Consider the following 23,626-nt stretch of genomic DNA (forward strand, 5'->3'; position numbering starts at 1 on the left):
AGAGGAGGAGGAGAAGGGAAGGGTGTTGGTAGGATGGATAGAGGAGGAGGAGAAGGGAAGGGGTGTTGGTAGGATGGATAGAGGAGGAGGAGAAGGGAAGGGGTGTTGGTAGGATGGATAGAGGAGGAGGAGAAGGGAAGGGGTGTTGGGAGGATGGATAGAGGAGGAGGAGAAGGGAAGGGGTGTTGGGAGGATGGATAGAGGAGGAGGAGAAGGGAAGGGGTGTTGGGAGGATGGATAGAGGAGGAGGAGAAGGGAAGGGGTGTTGGGAGGATGGATAGAGGAGGAGGAGAAGGGAAGGGGTGTTGGGAGGATGGATAGAGGTGGAGGAGAAGGGAAGGGGTGTTGGTAGGATGGATAGAGGAGGAGGAGAAGGGAAGGGGTGTTGGTAGGATGGATAGAGGAGGAGGAGAAGGGAAGGGGTGTTGGGAGGATGGATAGAGGAGGAGGGAAGGGGTGTTGGTAGGATGGATAGAGGAGGAGGGAAGGGGTGTTGGTAGGATGGATAGAGGAGGAGGGAAGGGGTGTTGGTAGGATGGATAGAGGAGGAGGGAAGGGGTGTTGGTAGGATGGATAGAGGAGGAGGAGAAGGGAAGGGGTGTTGGGAGGATGGATAGAGGAGGAGGAGAAGGGAAGGGGTGTTGGGAGGATGGATAGAGGAGGAGGAGAAGGGAAGGGGTGTTGGTAGGATGGATAGAGGAGGAGGGAAGGGGTGTTGGTAGGATGGATAGAGGAGGAGGGAAGGGGTGTTGGTAGGATGGATAGAGGAGGAGGGAAGGGGTGTTGGGAGGATGGATAGAGGAGAAGAGAAGGGAAGGGGTGTTGGGAGGATGGATAGAGGAGGAGGAGAAGGGAAGGGGTGTTGGTAGGATGGATAGAGGAGAAGGGAAGGGGTGTTGGTAGGGTGGATAGAGGAGGAGGAGAAGGGAAGGGGTGTTGGTAGGATGGATAGAGGAGGAGGAGAAGGGAAGGGGTGTTGGTAGGATGGATAGAGGTGGAGGAGAAGGGAAGGGGTGTTGGTAGGATGGATAGAGGAGGAGGAGGGAAGGGGTGTTGGGAGGATGGATAGAGGAGGAGGAGAAGGGAAGGGGTGTTGGTAGGATGGATAGAGGAGGAGGAGAAGGGAAGGGGTGTTGGGAGGATGGATAGAGGAGGAGGAGAAGGGAAGGGGTGTTGGGAGGATGGATAGAGGAGGAGGAGAAGGGAAGGGGTGTTGGGAGGATGGATAGAGGAGGAGGAGAAGGAAAGGGGTGTTGGTAGGATGGATAGAGGAGGAGGAGAAGGGAAGGGGGGTTGGTAGGATGGATAGAGGAGGAGGAGAAGGGAAGGGGTGTTGGTAGGATGGATAGAGGAGAAGAAGGGAAGGGGTGTTGGGAGGATGGATAGAGGAGGAGGAGAAGGGAAGGGGTGTTGGGAGGATGGATAGAGGAGGAGGAGAAGGGAAGGGGTGTTGGGAGGATGGATAGAGGAGGAGGAGAAGGGAAGGGGTGTTGGGAGGATGGATAAAGGAGGAGGAGAAGGGAGGGGGGGTTGGTAGGATGGATAGAGGAGGAGGAGAAGGGAAGGGGTGTTGGTAGGATGGATAGAGGAGGAGGAGAAGGGAAGGGGTGTTGGTAGGATGGATAGAGGTGGAGGAGGAGGAGAAGGGGTGTTGGTAGGATGGATAGAGGTGGAGGAGGAGGAGAAGGGGTGTTGGTAGGATGGATAGAGGAGGAGAAGGGAAGGGGTGTTGGGAGGATGGATAGAGGAGGAGAAGGGAAGGGGTGTTGGGAGGATGGATAGAGGAGGAGAAGGGAAGGGGTGTTGGGAGGATGGATAGAGGTGGAGGAGGAGGGAAGGGGTGTTGGTAGGATGGATAGAGGAGAAGGGAAGGGGTGTTGGTAGGATGGATAGAGGAGAAGGGAAGGGGTGTTGGTAGGATGGATAGAGGAGAAGGGAAGGGGTGTTGGTAGGATGGATAGAGGAGGAGGAGAAGGGAAGGGGTGTTGGTAGGATGGATAGAGGAGGAGGAGAAGGGAAGGGGTGTTGGTAGGATGGATAGAGGAGGAGGAGAAGGGAAGGGGTGTTGGTAGGATGGATAGAGGTGGAGGAGAAGGGAAGGGGTGTTGGGAGGATGGATAGAGGAGAAGGGAATCGGTGTTGGTAGGATGGATAGAGGAGGAGGGAAGGGGTGTTGGTAGGATGGATAGAGGAGGAGGGAAGGGGTGTTGGTAGGATGGATAGAGGAGGAGGAGAAGGGAAGGGTGTTGGTAGGATGGATAGAGGAGGAGGAGAAGGGAAGGGGTGTTGGTAGGATGGATAGAGGAGGAGGAGAAGGGAAGGGGTGTTGGTAGGATGGATAGAGGAGGAGGAGGAGGGAAGGGGTGTTGGTAGGATGGATAGAGGAGGAGGAGAAGGGAAGGGGTGTTGGTAGGATGGATAGAGGAGGAGGAGAAGGGAAGGGGTGTTGGGAGGATGGATAGAGGAGGAGGAGAAGGGAAGGGGTGTTGGGAGGATGGATAGAGGAGGAGGAGAAGGGAATGGGTGTTGGTAGGATGGATAGAGGAGGAGAGAAGGGAAGGGGTGTTGGTAGGATGGATAGAGGAGGAGGAGAAGGGAAGGGGTGTTGGGAGGATGGATAGAGGAGGAGGGGAGGGGCGTTGGGAGGATGGATAGAGGAGGAGGGAAGGGGTGTTGGTAGGATGGATAGAGGAGGAGGAGAAGGGAAGGGGTGTTGGGAGGATGGATAGAGGAGGAGGAGAAGGGAAGGGGTGTTGGGAGGATGGATAGAGGAGGAGGAGAAGGGGTGTTGGTAGGATGGATAGAGGAGGAGGAGAAGGGAAGGGGTGTTGGGAGGATGGATAGAGGAGGAGGAGAAGGGAAGGGTGTTGGTAGGATGGATAGAGGAGGAGGAGAAGGGAAGGGGTGTTGGTAGGATGGATAGAGGAGGAGGAGAAGGGAAGGGGTGTTGGTAGGATGGATAGAGGAGGAGGAGAAGGGAAGGGGTGTTGGGAGGATGGATAGAGGAGGAGGAGAAGGGAAGGGGTGTTGGGAGGATGGATAGAGGAGGAGGAGAAGGGAAGGGGTGTTGGGAGGATGGATAGAGGAGGAGGAGAAGGGAAGGGGTGTTGGGAGGATGGATAGAGGTGGAGGAGAAGGGAAGGGGTGTTGGGAGGATGGATAGAGGTGGAGGAGAAGGGAAGGGGTGTTGGTAGGATGGATAGAGGAGGAGGAGAAGGGAAGGGGTGTTGGTAGGATGGATAGAGGAGGAGGAGAAGGGAAGGGGTGTTGGTAGGATGGATAGAGGAGGAGGGAAGGGGTGTTGGTAGGATGGATAGAGGAGGAGGGAAGGGGTGTTGGTAGGATGGATAGAGGAGGAGGGAAGGGGTGTTGGTAGGATGGATAGAGGAGGAGGGAAGGGGTGTTGGTAGGATGGATAGAGGAGGAGGAGAAGGGAAGGGGTGTTGGGAGGATGGATAGAGGAGGAGGAGAAGGGAAGGGGTGTTGGGAGGATGGATAGAGGAGGAGGAGAAGGGAAGGGGTGTTGGTAGGATGGATAGAGGAGGAGGGAAGGGGTGTTGGTAGGATGGATAGAGGAGGAGGGAAGGGGTGTTGGTAGGATGGATAGAGGAGGAGGGAAGGGGTGTTGGGAGGATGGATAGAGGAGAAGAGAAGGGAAGGGGTGTTGGGAGGATGGATAGAGGAGGAGGAGAAGGGAAGGGGTGTTGGTAGGATGGATAGAGGAGAAGGGAAGGGGTGTTGGTAGGGTGGATAGAGGAGGAGGAGAAGGGAAGGGGTGTTGGTAGGATGGATAGAGGAGGAGGAGAAGGGAAGGGGTGTTGGTAGGATGGATAGAGGTGGAGGAGAAGGGAAGGGGTGTTGGTAGGATGGATAGAGGAGGAGGAGGAGAAGGGAAGGGGTGTTGGGAGGATGGATAGAGGAGGAGGAGAAGGGAAGGGGTGTTGGTAGGATGGATAGAGGAGGAGGAGAAGGGAAGGGGTGTTGGGAGGATGGATAGAGGAGGAGGAGAAGGGAAGGGGTGTTGGGAGGATGGATAGAGGAGGAGGAGAAGGGAAGGGGTGTTGGGAGGATGGATAGAGGAGGAGGAGAAGGAAAGGGGTGTTGGTAGGATGGATAGAGGAGGAGGAGAAGGGAAGGGGGGTTGGTAGGATGGATAGAGGAGGAGGAGAAGGGAAGGGGTGTTGGTAGGATGGATAGAGGAGAAGAAGGGAAGGGGTGTTGGGAGGATGGATAGAGGAGGAGGAGAAGGGAAGGGGTGTTGGGAGGATGGATAGAGGAGGAGGAGAAGGGAAGGGGTGTTGGGAGGATGGATAGAGGAGGAGGAGAAGGGAAGGGGTGTTGGGAGGATAGATAAAGGAGGAGGAGAAGGGAGGGGGGTTGGTAGGATGGATAGAGGAGGAGGAGAAGGGAAGGGGTGTTGGTAGGATGGATAGAGGAGGAGGAGGAGGGAAGGGGTGTTGGTAGGATGGATAGAGGTGGAGGAGGAGGAGAAGGGGTGTTGGTAGGATGGATAGAGGTGGAGGAGGAGGAGAAGGGGTGTTGGTAGGATGGATAGAGGAGGAGAAGGGAAGGGGTGTTGGGAGGATGGATAGAGGAGGAGAAGGGAAGGGGTGTTGGGAGGATGGATAGAGGAGGAGAAGGGAAGGGGTGTTGGTAGGATGGATAGAGGTGGAGGAGGAGGGAAGGGGTGTTGGTAGGATGGATAGAGGAGAAGGGAAGGGGTGTTGGTAGGATGGATAGAGGAGAAGGGAAGGGGTGTTGGTAGGATGGATAGAGGAGAAGGGAAGGGGTGTTGGTAGGATGGATAGAGGAGGAGGAGAAGGGAAGGGGTGTTGGTAGGATGGATAGAGGAGGAGGAGAAGGGAAGGGGTGTTGGTAGGATGGATAGAGGAGGAGGAGAAGGGAAGGGGTGTTGGTAGGATGGATAGAGGTGGAGGAGAAGGGAAGGGGTGTTGGGAGGATGGATAGAGGAGAAGGGAATCGGTGTTGGTAGGATGGATAGAGGAGGAGGGAAGGGGTGTTGGTAGGATGGATAGAGGAGGAGGGAAGGGGTGTTGGTAGGATGGATAGAGGAGGAGGAGAAGGGAAGGGGTGTTGGTAGGATGAATAGAGGAGGAGGAGAAGGGAAGGGGTGTTGGTAGGATGGATAGAGGAGGAGGAGAAGGAAAGGGGTGTTGGTAGGATGGATAGAGGAGGAGGGAAGGGGTGTTGGTAGGATGGATAGAGGAGAAGGGAAGGGGTGTTGGTAGGATGGATAGAGGAGAAGGGAAGGGGTGTTGGTAGGATGGATAGAGGAGGAGGAGAAGGGAAGGGGTGTTGGTAGGATGGATAGAGGTGGAGGAGAAGGGAAGGGGTGTTGGTAGGATGGATAGAGGAGGAGGAGAAGGGAAGGGGTGTTGGGAGGATGGATAGAGGAGGAGGAGAAGGGAAGGGGTGTTGGTAGGATGGATAGAGGAGGAGGAGAAGGGAAGGGGTGTTGGTAGGATGGATAGAGGAGGAGGGAAGGGGTGTTGGTAGGATGGATAGAGGAGGAGGAGAAGGGAAGGGGTGTTGGTAGGATGGATAGAGGAGAAGGGAAGGGGTGTTGGTAGGATGGATAGAGGAGAAGGGAAGGGGTGTTGGTAGGGTGGATAGAGGAGGAGGAGAAGGGAAGGGGTGTTGGTAGGATGGATAGAGGAGGAGGAGAAGGGAAGGGGTGTTGGGAGGATGGATAGAGGAGAAGGGAAGGGGTGTTGGTAGGATGGATAGAGGAGGAGGAGAAGGGAAGGGGTGTTGGTAGGATGGATAGAGGAGGAGGAGAAGGGGTGTTGGTAGGATGGATAGAGGAGGAGGAGAAGGGAAGGGGTGTTGGTAGGATGGATAGAGGAGGAGGAGAAGGGAAGGGGTGTTGGTAGGATGGATAGAGGAGGAGGAGAAGGGAAGGGGTGTTGGGAGGATGGATAGAGGAGGAGGAGAAGGGAAGGGGTGTTGGTAGGATGGATAGAGGAGGAGGAGAAGGGAAGGGGTGTTGGTAGGATGGATAGAGGAGGAGGAGAAGGGAAGGGGTGTTGGTAGGATGGATAGAGGAGAAGGGAAGGGGTGTTGGTAGGATGGATAGAGGAGGAGGAGAAGGGAAGGGGTGTTGGTAGGATGGATAGAGGCGGAGGGAAGGGGTGTTGGTAGGATGGATAGAGGAGGAGGAGAAGGGAAGGGGTGTTGGTAGGATGGATAGAGGAGAAGGGAAGGGGTGTTGGTAGGATGGATAGAGGAGGAGGAGAAGGGGTGTTGGTAGGATGGATAGAGGAGAAGGGAAGGGGTGTTGGTAGGATGGATAGAGGAGAAGGGAAGGGGTGTTGGTAGCGGGGTTGGAGAAGTGAAGGAGGGGTGGTGAAGGAGTGAAGGAGGGGTGGTGGAGGACAGGAGGGGGGGTGGAGGGGTGGTGGAGGACAGGAGAGGGGTGGAGGGGTGGTGGAGGACAGGAGAGGGGTGGAGGACAGGAGAGGGGTGGAGGACAGGAGAGGGGGAGGGGTGGTGGAGGAGAGGGGGTGGAGGACAGGAGAGGGGTGGAGGACAGGAGAGGGGGTGGAGGGGTGGTGGAGGACAGGAGAGGGGTGAAGGGGTGGTGGAGGACAGGAGAGGGGGTGGAGGGGTGGTGGAGGACAGGAGAGGGGGTGGAGGGGTGGTGGAGGACAGGAGAGGGGGTGGAGGACAGGAGAGGGGGTGGAGGACAGGAGAGGGGTGGAGGACAGGAGAGAGGGTGGAGGACAGGAGAAGGGGTGGAGGACAGGAGAGGGGGTGGAGGACAGGAGAGGGGGTGGAGGACAGGAGAGGGGTGGAGGACAGGAGAGGGGTGGAGGACAGGAGAGGGGTGGAGGACAGGAGAGAGGGTGGAGGACAGGAGAGAGGGTGGAGGGGTGGTGGATGACAGGAGAGCGAGACACTCACTAGGGGAGTTGGTCCGATGGGTGTAAGGGCTGCTGTACGGTGCAGAGCGATGGTTTCTCAGGGTGGAGTAGCGGTCACAGCCATGGGACGAGGACAGGGACAGTGGGCTCCCAAACTGCGTGTGAGGGCTAGCAGGAGGTCCTGGGATGAACCATCCACTCACTGTAGTGTGGTGGGCCCGCAGGAACACAGGGAAACACGGAGCCATTTTATGTCAAGAGTTTTATATCTTCTATTCTTTAAATCCACCACATTTATTTTTAACGCCTTACAACTGCAGTTGTGGTGCTTATGTGTCAAATTGAAGAATTGAGATCTAAAAATAAAGAATTTAAGTAAAATATTTAATCAGCGTTTACATTTTCAATGTGCTGTCTGTAAACTATATTGTATGTATCAATCCCATTCTTTATTTAAATGTTTAATTTTTAAAAAGTTGTTCACAAAAACAAAACAAAGAAAGTCTGAAATACTTACATTGAGAGTAGCTTGATTGCTGGTTGTCACTGTCATCCATAATGTCTTTATGATCAGTTCTGTCGAGAGGAATTCCAATCAGAGCACGTCTATGTAACACTGGTTCCCAATCTACCAGTAGACACACAATGTAGTCCAATCAGAGCACGTCTATGGAACACTGGTTCCCAATCTACCAGTAGACACACAATGTAGTCCAATCAGAGCACGTCTATGTAACACTGGTTCCCAATCTACCAGTAGACACACAATGTAGTCCAATCAGAGCACGTCTATGGAACACTGGTTCCCAATCTACCAGTAGACACACAATGTAGTCCAATCAGAGCACGTCTATGGAACACTGGTTCCCAATCTACCAGTAGACACACAATGTAGTCCAATCAGAGCACGTCTATGGAACACTGGTTCCCAATCTACCAGTAGACACACAATGTAGTCCAATCAGAGCACGTCTATGTAACACTGGTTCCCAATCTACCAGTAGACACACAATGTAGTCCAATCAGAGCACGTCTATGGAACACTGGTTCCCAATCTACCAGTAGACACACAATGTAGTCCAATCAGAGCACGTCTATGGAACACTGGTTCCCAATCTACCAGTAGACACACAATGTAGTCCAATCAGAGCACGTCTATGGAACACTGGTTCCCAATCTACCAGTAGACACACAATGTAGTCCAATCAGAGCACGTCTATGGAACCCAATCCACCAGTAGACACACAATGTAGTCCAATCAGAGCACGTCTATGGAACACTGGTTCCCAATCTACCAGTAGACACACAATGTAGTCCAATCAGAGCACGTCTATGGAACCCAATCTACCAGTAGACACACAATGTAGTCCAATCAGAGCACGTCTATGGAACACTGGTTCCCAATCTACCAGTAGACACACAATGTAGTCCAATCAGAGCACGTCTATGGAACACTGGTTCCCAATCTACCAGTAGACACACAATGTAGTCCAATCAGAGCACGTCTATGGAACACTGGTTCCCAATCTACCAGTAGACACACAATGTAGTCTAGGCTCACTAATACATTCTATATTCTACATCAAATCTAACTAAATATATATTTCTAATGGGCAGAAAGGGGGAGCAAGCACTGCCATACCTTTCTTTGGCATCCAGAAAGGCCTTGGCAAACGGGTTGTATTTGATTTTCAGACCGGTTATCTAAAATGTGGAGTGAAAATACAATGCAAAATTGGTTAAAAAAAAAACTAATAACAAAAAAAAACGAATCTTAATAAACAAGATTTTGTTTGTATATCTTCTCACCTAAAACGACCAAAACTAAATATCTACAACGTTGCGTACTTCAAAGTCTACTTATTGGAATGTTATTACATGAACAACAAAACCACACATTACTGTTAACATTAGAGTGTTTATAAAAGAATGTATTTTAGTAATACAACAATGTACCTCTTCGTTCTGGTAGGCAGTGACGGCTATGAACTGCGTCTCAGGGAAGGAGTGACTCGTCATCATTCTCTGCGGCCCTCCGACGCGCACAATATGGACACGTGGCTCATATTTGTGCAACGAATTTAACATGATCTGAAAAATGTAAAAAAGCAAAAAGTTAAATAATAGGCTTTATTTTACAGTTAGAAATATATGATTTATTTTAATCGAAATGTTGATTGATGGGTGTTCCCGTGACCACATAGCTTAAAATGTATACACGTTTGACTGTAATTCGCTTTGGATAAAAGCGTCTTCTGAAAATGGAATATATTATTTAAGTGATAATTCCCGAGAAGTCGGTGTTTGGAGGATATATTGGCACGGGTGTCGTTAGGCCCGAGACTAAATCGAGGACAGCTGGAGATCGAATTTCAATATTGAAACAATGTTGCAAATGTCAGAGAGACAGACAGGAAGGTTTATACAAATCTCCCCCGTTGAAAACTAAATGTTAGTCTAAAAGAAATGTGAGATTATGTCGAGATGGTTTATAAAGTCCCTGCCTGGGCTGATGAGACAGTGACTTGCGCAGACAGACGGAACAGAGTAAATAGGCATTTTAACGTCATAGATTTAGCCGGTGGTAATTAGTGGAATAGACCGGCTGAAGTGCGGTTTTAACCAATCAGCGTCCAGGATTAGACCCACGGGTTGTATAAAATATTATTATACGCTTAGGATAAATTCCTGGCCAACCCTCATTGCCTGGTTCCTCTCTAGGTTTCTTCCAAGGTTATGGCCTTTCTAGGGAGTTTTTCCTAGCCACCGTGCTTCTAAACCTGCATTGCTTGCTGTTTGGGGTTTTAGGCTTTCTGTACAGCACTTTGAGATATCAGCTGATGTAAGAAGGGCTTTATAAATACATTTGATTTGATTACATAACTTGACATGTTTTCTCATCTAAATTGTTATCACAATCATTGAAAAAAACACGATCACTCAAAAAGGGTTTATAAAATGACATTTAAAGTGATAAGACTGTAATCGCCTAACCTGGCCTCCTCCATTGAGTTTGTTGGTGAGTTTGACTTTACAGAAAGAGACCGGATCTTTCATCCAGCGCGCTCCGAAGTTAGGCGAGTCCGGGTGGATATATACGCAGCTCGGGGCTTGAGGCTCGGGCTTACCCCCGGGAACCCACTCCCCGTTAACGTATTTCCACCGGTGGTTGTCCGCAGCCACGAAGTCCAGCAGGAACGAGTACATGGCGTTTGGATCCAACCCAGAAACATTCACTTTCAGCACCGGAAACATGCGCCTTGGATACAAAGGAAAATATAATAACAGGTGTCCTTATCTCATCCTTTCTAGTCATACAATAGCTATAATCTGTTGTACAATAGGGGCATTATTGACACTAATGTCAAGCGAACGCGTGGTTCACTTTATAGGCCATGTGAATATTAATAAAAACTCTAAATATAATGCATGATTTTTTATTTTTTTTATTTCACCTTTATTTAACCAGGTAGGCCAGTTGAGAACAAGTTCTCATTTACAACTGCGACCTGGCCGAGATAAAGCACAGCAGAATGAAGGTGTGCAATCTGGTTTCCTTTATTACTGTGATATCATAGCAATGTTATAGACGCGTTTAACACGATTTATTTGTGATATAAGCCTTCAGTTGTTGGGGCGGCAGGTGGCCTAGTGGTTAAAGCGTTGGACTAGTAACGGAAAGGTTGCAAAAATCGAATCCCCGAGTTGATAGGGAAAAATCTGTCGTTCTGCCCCTGAACAAGGCAGTTAACCCACTGTTCCTAGGCCATCATTGTAAATAAGAATGTGTTCTTACTTACCCAGTTAAATAAAGGTTAAAGATTTTAAATATATATTATCCTATCTGTTTTCTTCACTATATAAATTAAGACATACAACCGTTGTAAAGAAAGGCTATACATTTGGCAGGTAGGCTAACCATAAATAATACGCCTAAAGTAACCAAAATTAATACAATACATGAACCATATAAACAATTTAAACAATATATAAAACTCATGTCAATTGAATGAATTTACCTGCCATTTTTGGTTACTATCATTTCATTCGTGAGTTCCTTGAACTTCTGCCACAGTTCGTTCTCATCCAAGCCGACTTTGAGTTGTCTCTCCGTAGGATCGCCCTTCTCGCTGCCCGCCTGTAGCTCGTTCTCCACGGCAGTGAGGAGGTGGTCCACCCGGTACTGGGTAACCTTCCCCGGGCCATCCCCGCCACCTGAGGCCATTCTATCCAACAGCTCCAGGGTTGAACAATTACGTATTACACTTTGAGATTAATAAGAAAACAAAAATTGGTCGCTCCCAAATAGGCTATATATCCAATCCACTTGAATATATCCAATATTCTCCACTCCATTGCAAGTTTCCGAATATATATTCCGAAGTAACAGTCAATAAACAGATATATCTTTGTGCCATCGTTGGTTGGCTGGTCTTCGCTTTGATGTCTGCCGTCTGGTCAGCCATTGGTTGTATGCGGCTATACTGTATCAGTAGGATTAGGGAGGAAGGCTGGTTTACAGGAAGGACGGTTTACAGGAAGGATGGGTAATGTGTCTGAAGTCGATTGCTCACCAGCCAATTTTAATTGCTTTATTACTTCAATCTGTCAATATTTACACGTAGTAGCCTATATCAAAGAACTGCAGAATGAAACCGAGGGATTTTAACTTTTAGGTATTTCTTTCAGATGTTCTTTACAGTTTTACTCAATCTCAAATGACTGAAGGCCTATGTTCAGATAGGTAGGACTCGTAAAATACTTTATTTCTGATGATCAAACTCTAGTCTAACTTGATAGACCGAATATATTTTGTATTATGTTAGTTAAAAACGTTGTCACTTGTGACACTTTCTATGCGAAAGACAAACGTGAAGTTTTCCTCTAATTAAACACTTTATATTTTGCTACATTATTTATTTATTTTTTACTTATTTTTTGTTGTTGCTGCTTTTACTCATGAATTCATAGTTCTGTTTTATTCTACAAAACTTTTAACAACTGAAATAATTTCCAAACCATTTCCCACGATGAAGGTTATTCGAGATGTTTATTCGTTTCAAGGCCTGGGAAGTGGTCGGGTAGGTGACAAAACGCAGGAAATGCAGACCAGGCCATAACACACACCTTTAAACAATAGAAGAGGGATGCATAGAAACAAGTCTGTGACCAACAGAAAACACTTCTCCGTAAATTGTATTATTCGGCTAAATTATTCTCAATGATAAACAATCCATCCAGTTAGCAGAAACCCACGGGGAACAGACAGTTTAACATCCGGGTTCAATATACATTTGGTTGTGGTTTCAACTAACGCGAATTCAACGTGAATTAAAAAAAAAAAAAATGTCACTATTTCATTGAATTTAGGTTAAAAGTTGTGTGAAAAAAAGACCTCGATTCTCTTATGTTGATGACTTTTTTCAAAACCAAGCCGTTTTCCACGTTGATTCAACGTCATCACGTGTATTTTTTGTTATTCTAGGAAATACACATTACACGTGTTGTATTTCTATTCAAATAATTGGTAGTTACATTTTTATTTAGCCTTTATTTCGACAGGGAAGACATATGTAGACCTAGGTCTCTTTTCCAATATAAATATATACATTATACACAATTATTTATTCATATATATATATATATATATACAAAAACACAGTCATGGCAAGCACAAATAAAACATCACAAATCACCCATAAAAACTGTTACATTCCTTCACAAATAAGTCCCCAATCAATACTTTAAATTGCCCGAACGGCACCAGATCATCAAGATGAAATGTATTTAGCAATAAAACAAAAAGTTTAAAAAAATTAAGACAAAAGATTAAAACTAAAAGCAGATTTACCTAGCTTGGTGGAGCCCCTAGGAACCTCAAGAGTTAACCAGTCCTGTGAACGGGTTAGGAACCTCAAGAGTTAACCAGTCCTGTGAACGGGTTAGGAACCTCAACAGTTAACCAGTCCTGTGAACGGGTTAGGAACCTCAAGAGTTAACCAATCCTGTGAACGGGTTAGGAACCTCAAGAGTTAACCAATCCTGTGAACGGGTTAGGAACCTCAAGAGTTAACCAATCCTGTGAACGGGGTTAGGCAACTCAAGAGTTAACCAATCCTGTGAACGGGGTTAGGCAACTCAAGAGTTAACCAATCCTGTGAACGGGTTAGGAACCTCAAGAGTTAACCAATCCTGTGAACGGGTTAGGCAAATCAAGAGTTAACCAATCCTGTGAACGGGGTTAGGCAAATCAAGAGTTAACCAATCCTGTGAACGGGGTTAGGCAACTCAAGAGTTAACCAATCCTGTGAACGGGTTAGGCAACTCAAGAGTTAACCAATCCTGTGAACGGGTTAGGAACCTCAAGAGTTAACCAATCCTGTGAACGGGTTAGGAACCTCAAGAGTTAACCAATCCTGTGAACGGGTTAGGAACCTCAAGAGTTAACCAATCCTGTGAACGGATTAGGAACCTCAAGAGTTAACCAATCCTGTGAACGGCGTTAGGCAAATCAAGAGTTAACCAATCCTGTGAACGGGGTTAGGCAACTCAAGAGTTAACCAATCCTGTGAACGGCGTTAGGCAAATCAAGAGTTAACCAATCCTGTGAACGGGGTTAGGCAACTCAAGAGTTAACCAATCCTGTGAACGGGGTTAGGCAACTCAAGAGTTAACCAATCCTGTGAACGGGGTTAGTAACCTCAAGAGTTAACCAATCCTGTGAACGGGGTTAGTAACCTCAAGAGTTAACCAATCCTGTGAACCGGGTTAGGCAACTCAAGAGTTAACCAATCCTGTGAACGGGGTTAGGCAACTCAAGAGTTAACCAATCCTGTGAACGGGTTAGGAACCTCAAGAGTTAACCAATCCTGTGAACGGCGTTAGGCAAATCAAGAGTTAACCAATCCTGTGAACGGGGTTAGGCAACTCAGGTGTCTATATTTCAACTGAAAAGTTAGATAAGACTGAAGTTTATGAAGTAGGGCCTTGTAAACAGAAAGACAGTCATGTAGAGATCTAAGGGTCTTTAGTGAAGTCCAGAAAACCTTTTGATACAGGATACAGTGATGTGTATCAAACATGTCCCCTGTAACAAAACAAAGGGCATTATGGGAGATGGCATCTAAAGGTTTAACAGTAGTAGCAGCTGCACTTTGATTAATAATAATCAAGAGTTGATCATGAATGTGACCACTTCCATCCCTGTCCTTATGGAGTAGCAGCACAAGAGATGATTCCATACTTTTGGAATATTTCCTGATAACAATGTTAAATAAAAAATGGTGGTTATTGAGACAACAATGATGGGCGCTGCACACTTAACCAGACCGGGATCCAATTGGTCGGCTCCTGGGGATTTCTCGTTGTCTATTGCTAGTAAAGCATCCAGGACTTTGATTTCTGTACACAGCCTAAAAGAGAAGCTTTGACTGTCCTTCCTCTGATCATTCAGAAAGTTCCCCCTATCACCATCCAGCCCAGTATCATTATGAGGCTTAGAAGTTATTTTCAAAGAGATGGTGATTAAATGCATCAATGATGGCATGTTTCCCCGAAATGAGAACAGCGTCTGATTTAATAGGGATTTCAAATCAAATCAAATCAAACGTTATTTGTCACATGCACCGAATACAACAAGTGTTGACTTTACCGTGAAATGCTGACTGACAAGCCCTTAACCAACAGTGCAGTTCATGAAGAAGAAAATATTTACCAAGTAGACTAAAATAAAAAGTAATAATAAAAAGTAACACAATAAGAATAACAATAATGAGACTATATACAGGGGGCACCGGTACCGAGTCAGTGTGGAGACTATATACAGGGGGTACCGGTACTGAGTCAATGTGGAGGCTATATACAGGGGGCACCGGTACTGAGTCAATGTGGAGGCTATATACAGGGGGCACCGGTACCGAGTCAGTGTGGAGGCTATATACAGGGGGCACCGGTACCGAGTCAGTGTGGAGGCTATATACAGGGGGCACCGGTACCGAGTCAGTGTGGAGACTATATACAGGGGGTACCGGTACTGAGTCAATGTGGAGGCTATATACAGGGGGCACCGGTACCGAGTCAGTGTGGAGGCTATATACAGGGGGCACCGGTACCGAGTCAGTGTGGAGGCTATATACAGGGGGCATCGGTACCGAGTCAGTGTGGAGGCTATATACAGGGGGTACCGGTACAGAGTCAATGTGGAGGCTATATACAGGGGGTACCGGTACAGAGTCAATGTGGAGGCTATATACAGGGGGTACCGGTACAGAGTCAATGTGGAGGCTATATACAGGGGGTACCGATACAGAGTCAGTGTGGAGGCTATATACAGGGGGTACTGGTACAGAGTCAATGTGGAGGCTATATACAGGGGGTACCGGTACAGAGTCAATGTGGAGGCTATATACAGGGTGTTACGGTACAGAGTCAATGTGGAGGCTATATACAGGGGGTACCGGTACAGAGTCAATGTGGAGGCTATATACAGGGGGTACCGGTACAGAGTCAATGTGGAGGCTATATACAGGGTGTTACGGTACAGAGTCAGTGTGGAGGCTATATACAGGGGGTACCGGTACAGAGTCAGTGTGGAGGCTATATACAGGGGGTACCGGTACAGAGTTAATGTGGAGGCTATATACAGGGTGTTACGGTACAGAGTCAATGTGGAGGCTATATACAGGGGGTACCGGTACAGAGTCAATGTGGAGGCTATATACAGGGGGTACCGGTACAGAGTCAATGTGGAGGCTATATACAGGGTGTTACGGTACAGAGTCAGTGTGGAGGCTATATACAGGGGGTACCGGTACAGATTCAATGTGGAGGCTATATACAGGGGGTACCAGTACAGAGTCAATGTGGAGGCTATATACAGGGGGTACTGGTACTGAGTCAGTGTGGAGGCTATATACAGGGGGTACCGGTACAGAGTCAATGTGGAGGCTATATACAGGGGGTACTGGTACAGAGTCAATGTGGAGGCTATATACAGGGTGTTACGGTACAGAGTCAATGTGGAGGCTATATACAGGGGGTACCGGTACAGAGTCAATGTGGAGGCTATATACAGGGGGTACTGGTACAGAGTCAATGTGGAGGCTATATACAGGGGGTACCGGTACAGAGTCAATGGGGAGGCTATATACAGGGGGTACTGGTACAGAGTCAATGTGGAGGCTATATACAGGGGGTACCGGTACAGAGTCAATGTGGAGGCTATATACAGGGGGTACCGGTACAGAGTCAATGTGGAGGCTATATACAGGGTGTTACGGTACAGAGTCAATGTGGAGACTATATACAGGGTATTACGGTACAGAGTCAATGTGGAGGCTATATACAGGGTGTTACGGTACAGAGTCAATGTGGAGGCTATATACAGGGTGTTACGGTACAGAGTCAATGTGGAGACTATATACAGGGTATTACGGTACAGAGTCAATGTGGAGGCTATATACAGGGTGTTATGGTACAGAGTCAATGTGGAGGCTATATACAGGGTGTTACGGTACAAAGTCAATGTGGAGGCTATATACAGGGGGTACCGGTACAGAGTCAATGTGGAGGCTATATACAGGGGGTACCGGTACAGAGTCATTGTGGAGACTATATACAAGGTATTACGGTACAGAGTCAGTGTGGAGACTATATACAAGGTATTACGGTACAGAGTCAGTGTGGAGGCTATATACAGGGTATTACGGTACAGAGTCAATGTGGAGGCTATATACAGGGTATTACGGTACAGAGTCAGTGTGGAGGCTATATGCGGTTAGTTGACAGTTTTCCAGAAACTTAGCCAGGTTCCCATTACAATCTGAAAAAGCTGTTACATAATAATCAGATTTAGCCTTTCTGATTTGTCTCACAATGATTCCTCAGTTGCTTAATAAAAGCTTGCCAGTCCGGGCATAAGCCTGTGTTCCTGGCCTTGAACCAAAATAAAATAAAATAAAATGTATTTATGTAGCCCTTCGTACATCAGCTGATATCTCCAAGTGCTGTACAGAAATCCAGCCTAAAACCCCAAACAGCAAGCAATGCAGGTGTAGAAGCACGGTGGCTAGGAAAAACTCCCTAGAAAGGCCAAAACCTAGAGAGGAACCAGGCTATGAGGGGTGGCCAGTCCTCTTCTGGCTGTGCCGGGTGGAGATCATCATAGATGACCAGCATGGTCAAATAATAATAATCACAGTAGTTGTCGAGGGTGCAGCAAGTCAGCTGCCAAATTGACCTTCTCCTGTAACATACAGTATATATATATGTAACACATGTAAGCCCTTTACTAGCATCATCATCTCTTCTATGAATGACCTGATAATTGCGGCGTGTACCAGCCATTAGATCTACCTTTAACCCTCCATTATATAAAGGGAGAATGACTATCCACAATAGTATAGAAGACAAAGAGGCTCAAAGCTGAATCAAGTTCAGGGAGCGCTGAAATACAATCAAGGTCACAAAAATAAAGATTGTTTAAAGAAAAAGCATGATCACTGACGTTTTTAAAGTTCCTCTTTGTGATGTCACAAGGCTTTAGATCTTTTTTGTATTTTCACATCTCTGTCACAAACAACTGGGTAACGGTCACTAATATCTTTCTGCGAAGACACCAGTAGAAACATATTTCTCTAGTGGTATTCGTTAGAATGAGATCAATCAGAGTTTGACTTTGAAGGATCCTTAAGGGTTGGTCCGTGTTAGGTTTGAAACATTTGATTTGGTTTGAGAAGAGGAGGAAGGTTCTTCTTCTCTTTGTTAGAGTGAACACGAGGAAATACATACTGCATCTATGGTAGGATGCCAAGGAAAATGTAATTAAAAGTCTTAAAGATGATTGATGGAGTCAATGATGGTGTCAGATTTTTTTCTTTGAGTCATATGGACTATGATACAAAATAAATAAAAAATGCTGTTCATTCTCAGAAATGCTCAAATTAAAATGACTATGACGGAATATTCCATATTTCTTTCCCCCAAATAGCAGTTGCTATGGCAGTTTACAATTTAGGAACACAAATCTGGAAATAGCAGACATAACATGAATGTGTTATATTCCATCTTCCATAGTGGAGGAGGTTTCTATGTATTGTGTTACTAACCAAATGTTGGACTGGGTCTGAGGACACGCACGCACGCACGCACACGCACGCATGCACGCACGCACGCACGCACACACACACACACACACACACACACACGGAGTTCTGGATCTGGGTCTGATATTCATGCCTTGGAAAGTATGTGTCTGTTTAAATACAAACTTTGAATTCAGCCATTCAACAAGTATTAGGAGAAAGAGGAGGAGGAGAGGAGAGGAGGAGGAGAGGAGGAGGAGAGGAGGAGGAAGAGAAAGGAGAGGGAGAGGAGTAGAGGAGGAGGAAGAGAAATGAGAGGGAGAGGAGTAGAGGAGGAGGAGGAGAGGAGGAGGAAGAGAAAGGAGAGGGAGAGGAGTAGAGGAGGAGGAAGAGAGGAGGAGGAAGAGAAAGGAGAGGGAGAGGAGTAGAGGAGGAGGAAGAGAAATGAGAGGGAGAGGAGTAGAGGAGGAGGAGGAGAGGAGGAGGAAGAGAAAGGAGAGGAGTAGAGGAGGAGGAGGAGAGGAGGAGGAAGAGAAAGGAGAGGGAGAGGAGTAGAGGATGAGGAAGAGAAAGGAGAGGGAGAGGAGTAGAGGAGGAGGAGAGGAGAGAGTAGGAAAGGAGACGAGGGGAGGGAAGGAGAAAGTAGGAGAGGAAAGAATAGTAGGAAGAGAGGGGAGTAGAGTAGAGGGGAGAGGAGGGCAGGAGGGGAGGAGGAGGAGAGGAAAGGGGAGAGGAGGAGGAGAGGGCAGAGAAGGAGAGGAGAGAGTAGTAGGAAGAGAGGGGAGAATAGGGGAGGAGGAGGAGGGGAGAGGAGGAGAGGGGGAGAGGCGAGGAGAGGAGAGGGGAGAGGAGGGGAGGGGAGAAGAGGAGGAGAGAAGGGGAGGAGAGGAGGAGAGGAGAGGGGAGAGGCAGAGATTAGAGGAGGAGGAGAGGAGGAGAGTAGGAGACTAGGAGAGGAGCGGAGGAGGGGAGGAGGAGAGGAGGGGAGGAGGAGATATGACATATACACATTGATTGTGTATGTTAACAAAGGGGAGTGGTCACAGTGTGTTAACAAAGGGGAGTGGTCAGAGTGTGTTAACAAAGGGGAGGGGTCAGTGTAAATTCGGCCTGTAGCTTCTCCTTCACGCAGCAAGGTATGAGGGGGGGAGCACAACACACATACACACACACACACACATACTGTTAAGGGCTTTCCAGGCAGGAAGTGGTGGCTTTTCCCAGTAATTTTCAATTGAGCTCGGCAGGGGGTGGAGTTTTATCCAGGTGGAGCGGTCGGCGGTGCTGGTGCACGTAAAAGCCGAAACATTTTGGAATCAGCAAAAAAAAAAAAAAAATTGTCTTCCTGTCTGGAAAGTCCTTTACTAACCAGATCTTCTCCTGGTCCCAGCAGCACAGTGGGTGTCTGTCTCTGTACAGCAGACTGTTCTGGCCCAGTCAAAGTTAACACCAAGCAGAGAAAAACAGACTCAATATAAAGACCAGTTGAAAGAGAAACCTCATCTTCTGTTTCCTTTCAAGCTTTTTAGACCTTATTAAAAAGTCAGTATTGCTTTGTTCTTTAAGCTATACCTTACATATTGAAATATATCATTACCCAACAACAACAGTGTCATAATAACCTCTGAGAGACAGCCATGTTGGTAAGGGACAGGGTGTGTTAGCTAGCTAGGCCACACCAACCTCTGAGAGACAGCCATGTTGGTAAGGGACAGGGTGTGTTAGCTAGCTAGACTACACCAACCTCTGAGAGACAGCCATGTTGGTAAGGGACAGGGTGTGTTAGCTAGCTAGGCCACACCAACCTCAGAGAGACAGCCATGTTGGTAAGGGACAGGGTGTGTTAGCTAGCTAGGCCACACCAACCTCTGAGAGACAGCCATGTTGGTAAGGGACAGGGTGTGTTAGCTAGCTAGACTACACCAACCTCTGAGAGACAGCCATGTTGGTAAGGGACAGGGTGTGTTAGCTAGCTAGACTACACCAACCTCTGAGAGACAGCCATGTTGGTAAGGGACAGGGTGTGTTAGCTAGCTAGGCCACACCAACCTCAGAGAGACAGCCATGTTGGTAAGGGACAGGGTGTGTTAGCTAGCTAGACCACACCAACCTCTGAGAGACAGCCAGCTAGCTAGACCACACCAACCTCTGAGAGACAGCCAGCTAGCTAGACAACACCAACCTCTGAGAGACCGCCATGTTGGTAAGGGACAGGGTGTGTTAGCTAGCTAGGCCACACCAACCTCTGAGAGACAGCCATGTTGGTAAGGGACAGGGTGTGTTAGCTAGCTAGACCACACCAACCTCTGAGAGACAGCCAGCTAGCTAATAAACCCCAGGAAGAGTCGCTGCCTTGGCAGGAACTAATGTGGATCCATAATAAACCCCAGGAAGAGTAGCTGCTGCCTTGGCAGGAACTAATGGGGATCCATAATAAACCCCAGGAAGAGTAGCTGCTGCCTCGACAGGAACTAATGTGGATCCATAATAAACCCCAGGAAGAGTAGCTGCTGCCTCGACAGGAACTAATGTGGATCCATAATAAACCCCAGGAAGAGTAGCTGCTGCCTTGACAGGAACTAATGTGGATCCTTAATAAACCCCAGGAAGAGTAGCTGCTGCCTCGACAGGAACTAATGTGGATCCATAATAAACCCCAGGAAGAGTCGCTGCCTTGGCAGGAACTAATGGGGATCCATAATAAACCCCAGGAAGAGTCGCTGCCTTGGCAGGAACTAATGGGGATCCTTAATAAACCCCAGGAAGAGTAGCTGCTGCCTTGGCAGGAACTAATGGGGATCCATAATAAACCCCAGGAAGAGTCGCTGCTGCCTTGGCAGGAACTAATGGGGATCCATAATAAACCCCAGGAAGAGTCGCTGCTGCCTTGGCAGGAACTAATGGGGATCCATAATAAACCCCAGGAAGAGTCGCTGCTGCCTTGGCAGGAACTAATGGGGATCCATAATAAACCCCAGGAAGAGTAGCTGCTGCCTCGACAGGAACTAATGTGGATCCATAATAAACCCCAGGAAGAGTCGCTGCCTTGGCAGGAACTAATGGGGATCCATAATAAACCCCAGGAAGAGTCGCTGCCTTGGCAGGAACTAATGGGGATCCTTAATAAACCCCAGGAAGAGTAGCTGCTGCCTCGACAGGAACTAATGTGGATCCATAATAAACCCCAGGAAGAGTCGCTGCTGCCTTGGCAGGAACTAATGGGGATCCATAATAAACCCCAGGAAGAGTAGCTGCTGCCTTGGCAGGAACTAATGGGGATCCATAATAAACCCCAGGAAGAGTAGCTGCTGCCTTGGCAGGAACTAATGGGGATCCATAATAAACCCCAGGAAGAGTAGCTGCTGCCTTGGCAGGAACTAATGGGGATCCTTAATAAACCCCAGGAAGAGTAGCTGCTGCCTTGGCAGGAACTAATGGGGATCCATAATAAACCCCAGGAAGAGTCGCTGCCTTGGCAGGAACTAATGGGGATCCATAATAAACCCCAGGAAGAGTCGCTGCCTTGGCAGGAACTAATGGGGATCCATAATAAACCCCAGGAAGAGTCGCTGCCTTGGCAGGAACTAATGTGGATCCATAATAAACCCCAGGAAGAGTCGCTGCTGCCTTGGCAGGAACTAATGGGGATCCATAATAAACCCCAGGAAGAGTCGCTGCCTTGGCAGGAACTAATGGGGATCCATAATAAACCCCAGGAAGAGTAGCTGCTGCCTTGGCAGGAACTAATGTGGATCCATAATAAACCCCAGGAAGAGTAGCTGCTGCCTCGACAGGAACTAACGGGGATCCATAATAAACCCCAGGAAGAGTAGCTGCTGCCTTGGCAGGAACTAATGGGGATCCATAATAAACCCCAGGAAGAGTCGCTGCTGCCTCGACAGGAACTAATGTGGATCCATAATAAACCCCAGGAAGAGTAGCTGCTGCCTTGGCAGGAACTGATGGGGATCCATAATAAACCCCAGGAAGAGTAGCTGCTGCCTTGGCAGGAACTAATGGGGATCCATAATAAACCCCAGGAAGAGTAGCTGCTGCCTTGGCAGGAACTAATGGGGATCCATAATAAACCCCAGGAAGAGTAGCTGCTGCCTTGGCAGGAACTAATGTGGATCCATAATAAACCCCAGGAAGAGTAGCTGCTGCCTTGGCAGGAACTAATGTGGATCCATAATAAACCCCAGGAAGAGTAGCTGCTGCCTTGGCAGGAACTAATGTGGATCCATAATAAACCCCAGGAAGAGTAGCTGCTGCCTTGGCAGGAACTAATGTGGATCCATAATAAACCCCAGGAAGAGTAGCTGCTGCCTTGGCAGGAACTAATGGGGATCCATAATAAACCCCAGGAAGAGTAGCTGCTGCCTTGACAGGAACTAATGTGGATCCATAATAAACCCCAGGAAGAGTAGCTGCTGCCTTGGCAGGAACTAATGTGGATCCGTAATAAAGACAAGTAAATGTAAAAAATGTAACACTGTGTATTTTTGCAACAATGACCAGAAGTCAGGGTGTTCTGTGTTCAGTTTCCCAATCAATGCAGAGAGGTAGGACATATTTCTGCTTCTACACCTTCTGCTAGGGTCATGAACTCTACACTATCAATGTGTAATATTACTATATTGTTAATTACTGACTTATGTTCTACACAGTGGTAGGAAAAAGGTACCCAAATATCATACTTGAGTAAAAGTAAAGATACCTTAATAGAAAATGACTAAAGTAAAAGTGAAAGTCACCCAGTAAAATTCTACTTGAGTAAAAGTCTAAAAGTATTTGGTTTTAAATATACTTACGTATCAAAAGTAAATGTAAAAGTAATAATCATTTCAAATTCCTTATATTAAGCAAACCAGACGGCACAATTTTTAGTTTACATTTTTTTTTACAGATAGCCAGTGGCACGCCCCAACACTCAGACATAATTTACAAACAAAGCATGTGTTTCGTGAGTCCGCCAGATAAGAGGCAGTAGGAATGACCGGGGGGGATATTCTCTTGATAATTTTGTGAATTTGACAATTGTCCTGTCCTGCTAATCATTCAAAATGTAACGAGTACTTTTGGGTGTCAAGGATATTGTATGGATTAAAAAGTACAAACATTTTCTTTAGGAAAACCCCTCCCTTTCCTCTCTCACCCATACCACCTTTACCTCAGCTAAACCTCACACTATAGGCCACATCCTGGTTGTGTGTTCCATCCTGGTTGTGTGTTCCATCCTGGTTGTGTGTTCCATCCTGGTTGTGTGTTCCATCCTGGTTGTGTGTTCCATTCTGGTTGTGTGTTCCATCCTGGTTGTGTGTTCCATCCTGGTTGTGTGTTCCATCCTGGTTGTGTGTTCCATTCTGGTTGTGTGTTCCATCCTGGTTGTGTGTTCCATCCTGGTTGTGTGTTCCATCCTGGTTGTGTGTTCCATCCTGGTTGTGTGTTCCATCCTGGTTGTGTGTTCCATTCTGGTTGTGTGTTTCATCCTGGTTGTGTGTTCCATTCTGGTTGTGTGTTCCATCCTGGTTGTGTGTTCCATTCTGGTTGTGTGTTCCATCCTGGTTGTGTGTTCCATCCTGGTTGTGTGTTCCATCCTGGTTGTGTGTTCCATCCTGGTTGTGTGTTCCATTCTGGTTGTGTGTTCCATTCTGGTTGTGT

General features: G+C 47.6%; 1 protein-coding gene across 1 annotated transcript in view; it reads right to left on the reverse strand.

Moving 5' to 3' along the window:
* The window catches only part of LOC120036025 (T-box transcription factor T-like), a 15,093-nt gene extending 3,984 nt beyond the window's left edge, over positions 1 to 11,109 (reverse strand). The window contains exons 1-6 of the mRNA XM_038982489.1: positions 10,904 to 11,109; positions 9,879 to 10,143; positions 8,841 to 8,975; positions 8,527 to 8,588; positions 7,402 to 7,460; positions 6,925 to 7,086 (exon numbers count right to left, since the gene is read on the reverse strand). Coding sequence (XP_038838417.1) covers positions 6,925 to 7,086; positions 7,402 to 7,460; positions 8,527 to 8,588; positions 8,841 to 8,975; positions 9,879 to 10,143; positions 10,904 to 11,109 — 889 coding nt within the window. The remainder of the gene's footprint in view (positions 1 to 6,924; positions 7,087 to 7,401; positions 7,461 to 8,526; positions 8,589 to 8,840; positions 8,976 to 9,878; positions 10,144 to 10,903) is intronic.
* Between the last annotated feature and the right edge of the window lie 12,517 nt (positions 11,110 to 23,626).

This window comes from Salvelinus namaycush, unplaced genomic scaffold (genome assembly GCF_016432855.1).
Source record: "Salvelinus namaycush isolate Seneca unplaced genomic scaffold, SaNama_1.0 Scaffold1189, whole genome shotgun sequence".
Taxonomy (NCBI): domain Eukaryota; kingdom Metazoa; phylum Chordata; class Actinopteri; order Salmoniformes; family Salmonidae; genus Salvelinus; species Salvelinus namaycush.